The sequence below is a fragment of the Mesocricetus auratus genome, unplaced genomic scaffold (assembly GCF_017639785.1).
Source record: "Mesocricetus auratus isolate SY011 unplaced genomic scaffold, BCM_Maur_2.0 Super-Scaffold_100014, whole genome shotgun sequence".
Taxonomy (NCBI): domain Eukaryota; kingdom Metazoa; phylum Chordata; class Mammalia; order Rodentia; family Cricetidae; genus Mesocricetus; species Mesocricetus auratus.
The window spans coordinates 47409478-47424512 of NW_024429197.1; the positions used below are offsets into that span (position 1 = coordinate 47409478).

A 15035-nucleotide genomic window follows, 5' to 3' on the forward strand; every position below is an offset into this window, starting at 1 on the left:
AAGTCATCTGTTAATAGATGGGCATGCTGCCATGTGGTCTGAGTGGCTTGCTATAACATAAGCTGCTCCTTAGCAAAAACAAAATGTGTATTTATTTCCATCAGGGTACTTTGTTGACTGAACTTGTAGCCATGGTTCCTTCTGACCCACAGCCTTTCCCACTTTGTGAGTACTGCCAGCTTCCTTGTCAGTGGTGATCCACTGGGGTTGTTCCCCCTCGACTGCTACAGAAACACCTTTCTTAGGTCCTAAAGGTAGTGTCTTCAGTACTTAAGTAGGTTTCCTTATACTCAGTGTTTATACCCCAGCCTGACCAAACACAATGTTTCTGCTGGGAGAGTTCTCCTGGATATAAAAATCTAGTGTTTTTGTATGACTATGTTACAATTAAGGGAGGAAAAATAGTTTTTTATATGCTTGAAAATGTTAACTGTCTTTGTTCATCAAATATAAACTAAGCAAAATGTTCCATACAAGAAGGAAAGTCTTGTTATTTATGCCTAGATCTTTGTATTGAGAGAGGACAATGACAGTCCTTGGGAAACTTGGTTCTCTGTCTTTGCTAAAAATATCACTAATTGAAATATGCTCTTTTTTGAAATAAAAGGAACTAGAGTGGGCACTTATCCCCAGGTAGAGCTTGGTGCATGCCACTTTGTAGAGGTCACTTTAAGATGAAATGAGGCTTTTACTTTATAGAATTTTTTTTCTTTTTTGTTGTATGATATTATCCATTATTCTTCTGCAGTGACCCTACCTCTTTCCATTTCTAGCCTTTTTAAACTTGGTATTAACCTTGTTATCTGTGACAAACCCAAGCTTGGATTAAATATAATCTTTAGATTCCTGTATGCCATGTCAAAAATCAATTGTCTTGTGGTAAATTTCTTCCCACTTTCTGCCCACTCAGAATAGCATCTTAGTGTTGACATCCACATATTTTTACATCTGTAAAAGGGAGACTTAAATCAGCCCTGGGTAGCCATCTTTGTCTTTTGGAGATGTGGTCATCTATCTCTGTCGTATGTGTGATGAGAATAACTGCACAGCTTTGATGCAGTGGTAATCTCCACACACTTATAAGTAAGCAGGTTCCTTATTCGCTTTCAAATATAAGATGTAGCCATTCAAGGAGCTACAGATCCTCTTGGAAAAGACAGGGATTCCTGTCCTGTTCTTGGTTTGAGGGGCGTTGCTGCAGGATAGGGTTCTGAAGTTGAATGCTGGGTGAAAGGAGGTTTGTGGAACCATATGGTTCATCCAGATGAGTGAGAGGCTCTGGTGTATGTGGGGACACCAGACCTTGAGCAGAGACCCACTTCCCCTTCGGCCTGGGAGTAGGCAGCTGTAAGACAATGTTTACTAAAAACATGTTTACTAAAAACTATACAATGCCCGGGGCAATAAGTTCCTGGAAAAGGCCTGCCCACAGAAACCGCCCTGACCTCGACCTTGTCCAAAAACTAACCGCACCTTCAGACCCACCCACATCCACCTCTGGTGTCCGAGCAGAACCAGCCAGGGTAGAGGAGAGAGCAGAAGCTTCTCTGGAGGGAGCCTTTCTTAGGAAGTTTTCTTGAACCTTTTTGGGGCCTGCTTAAAGTTTTCTTTACATGGTTGAACGAGTCTCTGTGTTGTCAATCCCCGACACCCTCCGCACGTTCTCGGACACAGGCTGCGCAGCAGGCGCGACAGGTGTAGGCCTGGGAAGCTCCAGAAGACTGCAGAAGAAGGGCGGATTTTAGTGATTTTGTATCTTAGATCAGCATCTCCCCTGCGACTGCTATGGACAGACTGTTCTCAAGTGTCCTTCCTCAGTGTGCCTCATTGAGTGGTCAGTCCTGTATTGTGGAGTTAGACCTCTGTTAGGTCAGGTCCTGTTCTCTGGGAGAGGCAGTTCTCTTGCTTCTGCAGACTTAGTTTTGTCCTGATCAGATCCTTTATATTTCTCTACAAATTCCTTGTTTTCCTCTGTGTGTCCCATCCCCTCCTTTATTTTTTATTTTTGAGATGAAAATCCTGAATTTCATCTGTCCTGAAACACTAGATTTCAACTTTTCAGGTTAATTATTGCTTAAGATAGAACTCCAATGATGGACATAATTATTCTGAGTTCATTTCTGGTACCCGCTTCTCTCCTACCTGTGGTGGGGCTTTACATCTTTAAGCATGTTAGGGATTAGAAACCATGTGGCATTGATCCCACCTTCTTTCCTACAGCTAGGAAACCATACTCCGAGTATGAAAGCACTCTAAGCAATCTGCTGAGGAGAGAAGTGTCTTGTGTGGGAGACAGTTTTGGCAGTAACAAGCATGTTTGGCTGTAGTCATAAGAATTGATTTCTGAGCTTCTGGAAGAGAAGTATGTAAATCAAGCTTCATTTAAGATGAGTCTTGTGATAATGCAGGTACCTCTCATCTGTCTGCTTTATAATGATGGAGTTTTGAGGGCCTGAGTGGTTTTTGCACCTGCAGGATGCTACTCCCTTTTCTTTCAGGGTCCCCCACCCCTTGCTTTCATATGTGGTCTTTTAGATGGATCAAGAAGGAGCTGTGAAGTTCCAGTCAGCTGCTTATACAACAAAGGACAAGAAATCAAATGCAGGTGTATTTGGAGATAAGTTTTCTGGTTAGAAAGTTCTGATGTTGGAATGCACAAGACTCTGCTTCACATTAATTCCCAAACTCCACTGACAGTAGTGAAGTTGGAGAAGCTGGGTTTTAGAAGACCAGTCCTGGCTCTGAAATCAGACTGATTTATTAGCTACCTCTGAGCAAGTTAATTACCACCCTTAAACCTCTACACTTATGTCTGTAAATGTTTGTCCATAGAACTAAATATAATGAATCTACGTAATGTTAAGGCCCACTAGTTCCTCCCTAGCAGTGTTAGGTGGTATAGTATTTTTTGCTTCCATGTAGGTAGTTAGATGTACTTACAGGCTATTGGGAATGGACCTTGCCCTTCAAACTTACTGACCTTTCCACAGTAGAAAATTTAGGATGTTAAAGAAAATTTATCTTTGAAAGAATCTTTTATCATATAGACCCAGTAGGGTTTGCATAATCTAATGCTTCTTCCATAGTTTGTACAATCAAATGTTTTTCATTGAAATTTTGGATAAAACAGGCTCCTACAAGATTTAAAGGCTGACATAATGTCAAAAAGGCTGCTGAACTAATTATAGTGCTTAGGGGCTTTAATTTTTTTTCCTGCAATATCTAAATGAAAATGCTGTCTTGCAGAGAGGAAAAGCCACATTAAGAAAGCGGCTTTGCTTCTCGGTGGACTGCTCACTGGTTTCTTTGTGTGAGCTTGTGCGTGCCTCCATGTGAAGATTGACACCAGCTGGTAGTGCAAGAAACAGCAGATGCCCTTTCTACTACCACAGTTGTCAACTGGTTTTCTGCTTTACCACAATACTATCTTGAGGAATACAGTTCCTCTGCCCTCATCTCAAATGATACTTACTTGAACCAACCCCATTGCTTTTTAAGCAGGCACAAGGCAAGGCAGAGACTAGAAGTGTCTATATGAATGGAGGTCCACATATGCTAATTATTATGAAAGAGAGACTCAAGTCATTGCAGGAAACTCAAGTCTTTAACTAGGAGTAGATCTGGCATTGGTTCAGGGTTGTTAATGTCCTAACTTTGAACTATAGGGACTGAGCTTTTGGCTACCCACCAGTGTTTGGCTTTTGTTCACACTCCAGTAGCCCCATGATTTGAAGGTAGGGCTGCTGATGGCTCCGTCTGAGCAGCTACCTAAACTCGTAATAGACGAGTGCTGGCTGTTGTCCTCGCTATTCAGATGCTCCACCATCTTAATCGTCCACAGTGGGAACCTACCTGCTCCATGAGTTTCTTCTTAGGATATGGAGTGGGAGGAATCCATTTACTTTTTCTTTTTCAGATGAAGTCAAATTGCCCCAGTCTTTCTTGTATTGGATGCAAGACAGTCATAGTACCTGGTACAGCACTTGAAAATTTAGAGGATTTAGTATGCTCTCTCTGTTCTCGATGACCTAAGATTGAATTGTGTGGGAGTTCTTAATGCTGTCTGCAAGGGTAATGTATTAAGAACCCACACTTTCGCCAACTTAAGCAAGGTCACATTGCATTGCCAGCAAATTTATAATTACTGGTACTGGAACTGTAAGAAATAGAACTTTACTAGTTGTATAATCAGGACAGATATGGTCATTAAAATTAAATCACAGAGAAAATGCTCTGGTGCAGAGGACATTAGACACTCCCCATAGAATTAGGCTGTTTAGGTAATACTTAGCAAATAATCACTACTTACAACATTGATTTCAGCAGAAAAGTTACAATTTAGACTTTTTTCTTATGATCTCCATATATCTGAAGTTTCAAAGCCACTTAAAGAATTAGGTCCTTTGAGTCCTCGCCAGCTTTATTAATGTTTGGGGTGACCCATCTGTTTTCTACAGTGCGTGAGTATCTAGGTTGAATTCTCTATCCCTGGTATGATCCATGGTAATGTCCTTTGGGAAGCTGGTCAAAATGCTCCTCATGTTGATAGCTGGCTTGGATTGTAGTTAATGGGATCCTGCCGGCATCTCCTCTCTATTTGCTCTCAGTCATTAGAGGGCAGCAAGGAGGAGCTGTTTGGTGTGACCCAAGTTAGTGGGTTGTTCAAATGGAGTTACTGCCTGCATCTGAAGGAGATTCAAGCTAGGAGGAACCGGACATTTGGAGAGAGAAATGTGACCAGTAAGAATTGCATCCCTCTGCTCTCAGGGTTCTCTCTCCCCTTTCCCCTTCTGTGTGGCACCAGGCAGTAAAATACTAAGGAAGCTGGTGAAGTCTGGATTGTGCCACTCCGGTGCCAGAGTTGTAGTGCACAGCCTGTCTGAACAGACACACATGATGGTTGCCCAGGAACAGAAAGTCCATCTGAAGAAAGACAACACATTTGCAACTTTTTTTGTGTACTGGGAGGAGGAAGGAAGATGGGGAGCACAATGAGAGAATTATCCCTTAGGAATCAAGTTTTCCAAATCTTATTTTTTGCTTTTCCACTCTTTAGTAAAGGTATTTGGTTTTACACAGGTAATGTTCTGAGATCACAAATATTTTTTGTTTTTCTTTCCCCCCCCCAAATGTTTCATTTTTAGACTTCAGATTTTAAAAGTCATGCTTGACAGATAACCATCAGCAACCTGGTTCTGATAACTCTGAGATTTAAAAAAGATCCCTGCTGCTTTTATTCTGTTATTTATAAGACATTACTACTGCTGTAAATGAAATAATAGATACACATCAATCAGTGTAGTCACCTTTTATTGTTGATTCATCTACCAGGTTTTTACAGAATTCACTCTGTATTTTATTTGACTCGTTCATGAATAGTCTCGGCAGACTTAATTATATTAGTGAAAAAGCACTTTCAACAAAATTATATGCTGACATCCCATAATTCATACTTACAGATTTGTGAAACAGATTTATGTAAATCTATCAAATTACTCTATATAACATTATTTTTTAAATTGAGATTTCATTTTAATGGTATTTATAGAAAATTTTCATGTGAGAAATTTTACATGAACTATTTAAAAAATAGCTCATATGATTCCCTTATGAAGACAGAATACTGTAACATTTGAGCATCTCATCTCCATGTTCTGTAATCCATCTGGTACAAGACAGGGCAGGGGAACATGTTCATAAGGGCAACTCAGTCCTAAGCCGTCAGCTCCTGGGATGCTGATACTGCTCTTAGTTACTTCATTACTTTATCTGTTTGTGATTGATTCATTAATTTGGTCACTGAACATTTATTTAAGTAGTATGTGGTAGGACTTTATCAGGAATTGAGGTCAGCTTGCCCTGCCTTGCTCAGTCCCAAAGTAGAACAATCTGCCTATATCCAAATTAGCCCAGCATGCATCCAAATTGTCTAGTATACAATCACGCACGGGCACGCACGCACCGTAAAATAAGGCCATAATATGGGGCCTGCTGGAGAACTACTAGGGAAGGGAGTGACAGATACTACATATTAGGATCCAGGCACTTGGTAGCAGGAAATGCTGTCACAGATAGTCTCAAAGGTTTGTGTGAGTAATCCAGTTCTGGACAAGTGTTATCCTGACACCTGAGTGTGCATAGTAGGGCTTGTCTGTAGAGCCAGCAGAAGCAAAGCTCTAGTGGAAGTCAGCAGGAAACCAGCGATGCTCTTAGAAAATGGGGCATGGTCAGATTTAATTTTTAGGATGTTTCTCCTTTGTTCGTGTTTTATTCGTGTTCATATGTCCCCTCTCAGAATGGAGGCATGTGAGGAGGAACACTGCCTCATCTTGGCATACTCCAGGGTCTAGTAAAAGGTAAGTTTTGATAGTGAATGAATATATACTTAGTTTAGGTGAGAAATAATTAAGTCTAACTCTTTTCCACAAATTCTTGTTGAGAAAGATCTCATTTAATATTGGTTGAACAAAATTAACATGCCAGGTTTTTAATCAAGAATTATGGTAGTCTATTGTCTTTAGTTTTAGACCTAAGGGGGTAATTTGATATTTTGAACAGTGGTAGTAATTTGAAATAGGAAAAAAAAGTAAATAAAGTGACCTTTGAATGAAATGGGTCCAGAAGATTTTGTATTTTTAATTAAAATATGCAATTAAGTTTTTAATTAAAGTATGCTGTTAAAAGCAATGTAGGTGACTAGGGAGTGGCGGATGCTTTGAATTACACACAGTTTGGGATAAATTGGCATTTACTGTGTTTCCCACAGTACCACTTTAACATTAAATGGGTTCTTGTTTAGCTCCTCTTCCTCCTACCCCACCCTGTTTGGTTTGGTCCTCTGTCCCTGCAAGGGCCTGCTCAGGTGTCTCAACTCCATGCTCTAGGTCATTGATCATGTTTCTAGCAGCTTAATCTTGTAGCAATTAGGTTGTTTTCTATCTCTTGTGAAGGGAGGGTGTGGTGTGTATGCTTAATTCAAAAGAATGTAGCTTAAAAAACACCTGTAATTTACTGGAGTGTGGTTTTCTTTCCAGAGAGTTTTGTACTTCTGTGAGAGTGGCTGTGTAACTGTCCATCCATACTGTTTTCATAATGAATGTCTAGAACCCTTGCCATGCATTTAGGTTCAAGACTTGGATTGGTGGTTCTTAAACCCTTGAAAGACTGTGTAGACAGAGGTAGCATGGGAAGACAGCTAGGGACAAGTGATGTTAGCTCTGTTTGTTTTTTTAAAGAAACTTTGTTCTCATTTGTGTTGGCTTCGATGATTCATTGTATTTGGGATTTATATGTGCAACATTGTAAGAGTGTTTTAAAAAATGATGTTTGGTTTAGGGATAAACAGTGGGCACATTCTTAATTCAGGGGTCACTTGGGATACTTGAATGATAAAGGGAAAGGTGCTTGACTTCCAAGCCATCATTGTAGCTCCTGCTGGTGAGTAACTGGGGAGTACAGGATGGAAAGACTTAAGTCCTGGCTCAGTAGGCTCTTTTCTTTCCTTGGTGTTTGGTTTGCTGTTGCGTTTTAAAAAATATGAACTTGTAACTAGAAATAAAGTATCAATAAGATAATTAAAAAACAGCATAAACATAAAGAATAAACAGTTATTTGCCAGAATCGACAGAAATGAGACAGTAGGAAATCAAAAAAGTACTAATAATACATATATGTGTGGAGTCTGTCAAAAAAATGGCAAGTGACTGTGTAACTGAGTGGAAGACCACAGCCTCTTCATCCTACATGCAGGGCCTACTGTTTGTCCCTTGCTGATGTTGTAGAAGCTGATTCCCAAGCTTTGGAAGCCATTCTTACCTCTGTGTGAAAACTGTGAGTTTATAATGGAGCATTTTCTTACCACATAGCTGAAAGGGGACAGTGGGAGTCACTGTCCATATCTATGATTCCTATGTGCACCTTAGGCTTAGTAAGTATTTGCTGACCCAGATAATTAATGCACTCCATACTGAAAAATCTGTTAAGTACCTATCACTCTTGTACTTTTTTCTCAATATTATTAATTCATGAGAACTTCATATAATATGTATTGATCATATTCATTCCTCTCTCCAGACTCCCCCTCAATACACCCCTCACTTCTCTACCCCATCAATCTTGTATCATTTTTTTAAAAAAGCTTATTAAGTCCAGTTTGTGTTACCTGCATGTTCTTGGCTGTGTGGCCTCCCCAGAAGCTTGCGAGACCTTCCTAGGAACACTCTTGGTCGCCATCTTTGAACAGCTCTCATCTATCAGTAACTCTATAGCCAGGGGTGGAAGGACTTAGTGTCCACTGCTCCCCTCCATGTTGGCGTTTTGTCTGACTTGAACTTGCACAGGTCTTGTACCTGCTGTCACACATGCTGTGATTGCATATATGTAGCTGCCCTGCTGTGTTTGGAAAACAGTTTCCTTGTAGTTACCCCCTGTCTCTGGCCCTTAGATTCCTTGTCCTCTCTCTTCCATATGATCCCTAAGCCTTGGGAGAGAGGAGGGTATGTTATAGCTGTTTTATCTAGGGCAGAGAATTCTGCAGTCTTTTGTTCTGCACCTTTCCCAGTTGTGCCTCTCTGTAGTAATCACTATCTGCTGAAAATAAAAGATTCTCAGGTAAGAGTGGAGTCATTTCTTGCATTATTGGCATCCCAACATTTTAGTTTGGTTTGCTAACAGTAGACTTAAGAATATACCTTTTAGTAGCAGATAATTCTTACCTGTTTTAGTATTAATAGGAATATTCACTTACCTTGAACACATTTTATTTGGCAGATGGCACTCTTCTCAATAATGCCAGCTCAGAAACTTCTTTACAAGGAGAAGAGTTATTTGGAGGTAAATGTATGTTTAAGTATAGTCAACAGTAGTGAGAATTTTATTCATCATTATAGCTGGCCAGATTGCATTGGGTGTCAGGTCAAATACAAAGAATGTGCTCTAGTGGTGGCCTTTATATCTTTGGTTAAATAAATGGAATCATTTATGTTCTCTGGGTTTCATTTTGCAAATCTTATATTGCTTATAGCAAAGGAGCGTCAGGACTCCAGGCAGCCTTCTGAGAACAGGTTAGCCAGAAAGTGGATGAATCTTCTTTATGCATAGCATTAGGCCTAGAAGCACAGCTGCCCAAGACCCACCTCAGGAGGTCAGTAAACTGCTTCTTGAAATAGTGGGTAATATTACAGAATAGACAAAGACCATCCTAAATCTCTTCACAATACATTTGTAAAATGGTGTCTTCCCTGTGGAGACATTTTACTTGCTAAGCCCCAGTCATAGCTTCTAGATGGTCCGTGTACCTCAAGACTCACCTTTAAAGCTTGTTTTCTTTGATCAGTGAGATGACTCAGCAAGTAAAGGAATTTGCTGCCAAACTCAATGACCCCAGATCAATCCCTGGAACACATATGTTGCAAGGAGGAGACTGACTCAATCCTCTAAGTTGTGCACACACACATATAAATATTTAAAAAATAAAAAGCAAAACATATTTCTCAGCCTAGTTGTACCCTAAAAAAATCACTAAACTTTGGGATAGCTGTTTTTAATGCTTCAAAACAAACTGATACAGTCAGGATTTTGGAGTGTGGGGTTCAGGCTTCCCATAATCTCTTGAGTGATTCTACCATACAGCTGTGGTTGAAACAATACGGTGATTAGAAGTTTCTGGAAGAAAGGAGAATTGAATTCTTCTGATGGCAGTTACTAACTTTTATCAGAGTAGTAAACTAACAAAACTATATAATATATATTTGTCTGCCTCTTCTTTCCTATTTTAATATCTTCCTGATACAACCCTAAGTGAATATGCTTAAAGTCATTAGTGTGTCGTATGTGTGCTCTTTTTCCTTGTTATCTTTTGACTGTGATGTTCACTTTCATCCATAATGAATATCGTGTTATCATTGTTTTAGCATTCTACTTGTGTAGGAATTATTATCTTCCTTTTCAAGGTAGGAAGTAGTGGCTCTGAAAGGTTGAGTAACATCTTCAAAGTCACTCGTTGGTAGATGGTAGTAGATTGGATTGGAACTTGAATGCTGGTCTGCAAATCCTATATTCTTTCCATCATAAGCTGGTCTCTTGTGCAGATTCTTTTTATGTTCTGCCAATCTAAATCCTGCTCAGTGACAGGAGAGTCACAGCACTTCTCTTAAGAGAGCACTCCACACATGTACAGTAGACATGTGAGAAATGCTTCTCAAATTGGTAAAAAGCTGACGACTTGAGATTACAGTGGTTTGACATGACCTTTTTCTGTAGATCTATTTTATGTGTATGAGTGTTCCGTCTGCATCAAAGTATGCACATGTGTGCCTGGTGCACACACACACACATACATATACATACATACATACATACAAACATACAAACATATATATATCCTGGATATATATATATACATACATACATATATATATATATATATATATATATATATATATATATATATATATATCCTGGATATAGTGCTAAGGAAACAAAAGAACCTACTTCTTTCTTTCTTGACTCTCCCTTTTAATTCTTTTTTTCTGAGATGCTGGTCTTTTAACCCAGGACATTGCACATCTTAGGCTATCCACAACTGTCATACCCAAGCACAACCCCCTCCCCCACTCGTTTGTTGATAATTTTGCATACAGGAAAAACACATCTTGGTAAGAGGGAATATGTTAGCTCCTGTTTTCCCAAATTCTGTTCTCGGTCTCCAAAGCATAATAAATCACAGGTTGGCACACTTACTAGGTTATGTTTGGCCTTCTGTGTTTATCTGTTCATTGGCAAAGAACTCATACATCAGAGTAACCAGAAGGGTTGTATTTAATACTGACACATAGCTAGCACTTGGGGGACCCATCTAAAGCAAATCCCTCACTTTCCAATGAAACTGCTATCGAGCCAGAGTTTTGCATCGGTGTTTTCCAGGAAATGTCAGTTGTCTAAACACTTTTCATTTTTGTCACCTGTCTCTTCTGAAATGGAGAAAGTTTGCCTCAACTGAATATTTGATCTTGGGAACAGCCTGACGTAGGGCTGTGCTGTCTTGTTTCCCCCTGCGTGGTACCTCGCTGGTTTCTAATAAGGGTGCCACTGAATGAGAAGTGAGAGGTCACCTCATGGGTACACTACAACGGCAACAAGCAAGAGTTACTTGGAAGATTTTTTTCTTAAATATAGGGTTTCTCTGTGTAGCTTTTTGGAGCCCATCCTGGAACTCAACTCTGTATACCAGGCTCACCTCGAACTCTGGGATTCAAGGTGTGTGCCATCATTGCCTGGCTGGAAGTTATTCTTGTGCAACCCTTTTTGTTTTTTGTTATTTCCTTAAGTCTTTTCCTTTTCTCATTATGTATGCTGTTCTCTGTATAAATCCCCTTATTTTCCTGTAATCCTTTTTTAGATTAGAATAATACCTATAGAAATTTTGTTGTATTTATTTAAAGAAATACCCTTCTAAAGTGTATTCATACATTGTTTAATGACAGCCCATTCTGAGATGTGCTGTTTATCCATTTTGTCATCTATGAACATTGCAGGTGGACCTCTTATCCTAAATGATACAGGTCAATTACCTGGTGTAAATCTTGAGATAAAGCATGTACTGGAGGATGTTGTATACAAAAACATGGCACCTTTAAAATGCTTATTGTTAAATGGATAATAGAAAATACATTAATTAGTAATAGCCATTATCAAGTGTTCACTGTACAAACCATATGTGCTGCATTCTCATATGACCAGTTCATTACGTTTGTTTGCATTGGCATTGTCATAAGCACATGACTATGGGTTGTGCTGTGAGATCACCCTAGTAATGATGTCACCATGACAGGAATGTTTTTCAGTTCTATTAGAACCATTGTGTATGCAGCACATTATTGACCAAAATGTCATCATGTAGTACATTCCCACATAGTACATACCACCTTCACTACTTTACTGCCCGTAGTAAGTGTAGTGGCACAGTGCTGTCCATGTGTCAGTACGATTCAATGAACACTGGCAGGTTCTTTCTTGGCAGCTGTTGTCATCTTCCATTTTATATGCAGGGGAAGTGAAGCTCATGGTTTTGTCTCTTCCTTCTGGAGCTCAGCAGAGTGATGCATCCAGTTTTGGGGGTTGCTGCCACATCCTGAATTAGGTGTGTGGTGTGCAATGGGATACTCTGGGCTTGTGCAGTATCTCGTAAGTTCTAAGTGATTTTTAGATTTGCAAATATGCTACATCTGTGAAAGAATTAACAGTTTCCTTTTCTAATGAGAAAGTATTTGGATGTGAATGAGAAGAGCCTGTGCCCAAACCAAAGTCTGCTCCTGCCAGTGGGTTGAACTAACATGTCTTTCTCCTTCCCTCTCCCTAGGGCAGAGCTTGGGTTACGGCTTTGTGAACTACATTGACCCGAAGGATGCAGAGAAAGCTATCAACACTCTGAATGGACTGAGACTTCAAACCAAAACAATAAAAGTATGTTCATATTTTTTTAAATCTACCTGTAGAAAAAGCAGGATTTTTGTTTTGTTTTTTATTAAAGTTTCATTTGTAGTTATTTTTCATTTGGGCCCCATAAACACTTCTCTGAGACACACAGCATAATATGTTTGTGCTTATTGCACAAAGGAGGCTATACTGTAGATACTTACTACGAAACAGAGAAGCAGCGCTCTTGGATAAATACTGTATGAAGCCCCCTACATTAAGTACTTCTCATAGAGAGAATCCTTATCCTATTGCTTGAGGGATTCTTGAACCTTTGCGGACAGTAGTTATTGAACTTGCTTTGTTGCAAGCCAATAAGACCCATTCAGAGCTCTCACCTCTGCCCTTGATACAAGAAGAATGTGACTCTGGCTACTACATATGTAGATGGGGTGTAGTACGATCTAATACAGCCGTTTTTATGAACACCACAACTTAAACTTCATGTGGTCTTTGTGAATAATAAAGTATTATTTTTTCTAGCTTAAAATGTAAAATTATTAGTGGTTAAGTAAGCTAGATCTGGTAGTGGGGTTTGGGCTTGACTCAGTCCTAGCAGATTTCTGAGGAGACGGACTCCAAAGCTCCCATGGCACGTGGGCCATTTTTCCTTTGAAGATGTACAATGCTATTTATTTTATGGACACTTTTCTGCAGCTTTATATTTTGAAACCCTTACCTGGATTATCTGGGTAAGATGTTGATCCAGTTTCCAGCATGGATTTCTTTTTCTTTAGCAAATAAAAGTGGAGTGGCCTCCAGCACACCATTAGCCCTCTTGTCATCAGTTTCTTCCCGCCTGCCCAGTGTGGACATCTCATATCTATCCTGGTACATTTACTCGCTGAATCCAGGTGTGGCTCCCAAATACATTTCAAAATAGTGTTCCAGATAATCTCTATCAATTGACTCAAGTTGGAACCTATTTTCAGCCTGTGATATAGGAAGCCAGCCCAAACTGAAGTCTGAGGTGAGAAGAGGTTACTCAAGGCTGACTGTGCCATCCATCTTGTTAAGAGACTTGTCTAGAAGACTTGCTTTCTTTTCTGCCTTTTGAGGTATTTTGAAATGCAGTGTCATCTTTGTGCTTACAGTGACTTCTCTTAGGATTGTCAGCTAAGGTGATTTGTTAGACCTGGGTCTTTTTGACACCTCATTCTTTATGTTTATTGGCCCATAGGAAAAATTCCTGTCAGCACTTTTCATCTAAAGGAAGCTGTATGATGGTCTCCAAAGATACTTAGATGTAAGATGTCCAAGAATTCTAGGTGTTTCTAATAAAGAAAATGGAAGATACATCCTGTAATCAGAAAAAGGACTGATCATTATGCAACCAAAATTCTAAGAAAAATCTTAGAGAAATTTAAGATGATAAAAGTTGGTTTTGATCCCTTTTTTTTATTAACCTGAATTGCTTTTTTCCCCCCAGCTTTTCACACTTGCCTGATTAATCTTTCTTTGTCAAAAACTCAGTCTTTGAATAGTGATAATACAATGCCCTTAACAATGGTGCTGACTATCTGGTTACCTCCAGGCTGTTTTATGTGTTCTGTGTCCTATGGATTTTTGTAGGCTTCCTCTTCTTAACTTAAATGACCAGCAATCCTGGAAATCAATTGCTCTTAGTGCTGAGAGCCCAAGTTGTTGTTAAAAAGAAAATGAAATATGATTGGGATGGCTCATCTCAGCAAATAACCATTTTCCTCATTCCAGAAATAATCACTCTTATTTCATTCTTAGTGAGTCACTTCTTTTGCGATATACTGTGAGCTCTAAGATCTAGAAAAAGGTAGAAATGCAGAGGAAGCAGGTCACCATGAGATAAATGTAGTTAGCCTTTACAGAAACCATTGATGACAGCTGCTGCCATACTGCCCATGGTCCTGCCTCCTCTCCTCAGGGCTCAGCTGCTTGGGCTGGATGTACAAGAAAGGACAGTAATGCTTTGTGGCTTTTATACTGTGACATCTGCTACTTGTGACTTTCTGAAATTCAGGAGGGATGATGGACAGGCAGCAGGCTACTTCTTTCCCTGCCCCCATTTGGTTCTTGCAAAAATATCAGATAACAGCTGGTATCCTCAATTTGGCCCAGATTTCTCCAAGAGGCAAATCAGACCATTTTCCAGAAGTAGATTGCACAATTTTTGCCTATATTTGTATTTCTATTTTTCCTTTTCTTTCTTTTTTTTCCAATTACATAGGTTTCACATTCTTAACATGAACTCTCAGTGTAGTGTGATTTACCTTTTGTTCACTATTTTCTGTGTGATCTGGAAGTTACACTTAAGTCTTTCCATTCCCTGGAAGGCTATTTCACCATTGTCTTTTCCCTGCTTCAGTCCAGGCTGATGATGGCTCTCAAGCTGATTTTACTAGTTCTTACTCGTTATAGTCACTCTGAAACCATGCCTTTAGTTGCTGCCTTGTTGGGTTGCTCCAACTCATGCTGGGTTCTCCTCTGTTTGAACTCCGTGCTCTTTACCCACATGTAACCACAGAATTCATGGGATCAGCATGATCTAGGTGTAGTTTAGACTCCTGAAAGTGTGGAGACTTTGG

The 15035-nt window shown here is 39.6% G+C and overlaps 1 protein-coding gene across 24 annotated transcripts in view; it reads left to right on the top strand.

Moving 5' to 3' along the window:
* Window positions 1–15035, top strand: part of Elavl2 (ELAV like RNA binding protein 2) — a 155892-nt gene that overhangs the window by 105806 nt on the left and 35051 nt on the right. For all 24 annotated transcript variants that reach the window (XM_013116516.3, XM_021229618.2, XM_021229621.2 and 21 more), the window contains one exon: window positions 12359–12462. In XM_013116516.3, coding sequence (XP_012971970.1) covers window positions 12359–12462 — 104 coding nt within the window. The remainder of the gene's footprint in view (window positions 1–12358; window positions 12463–15035) is intronic.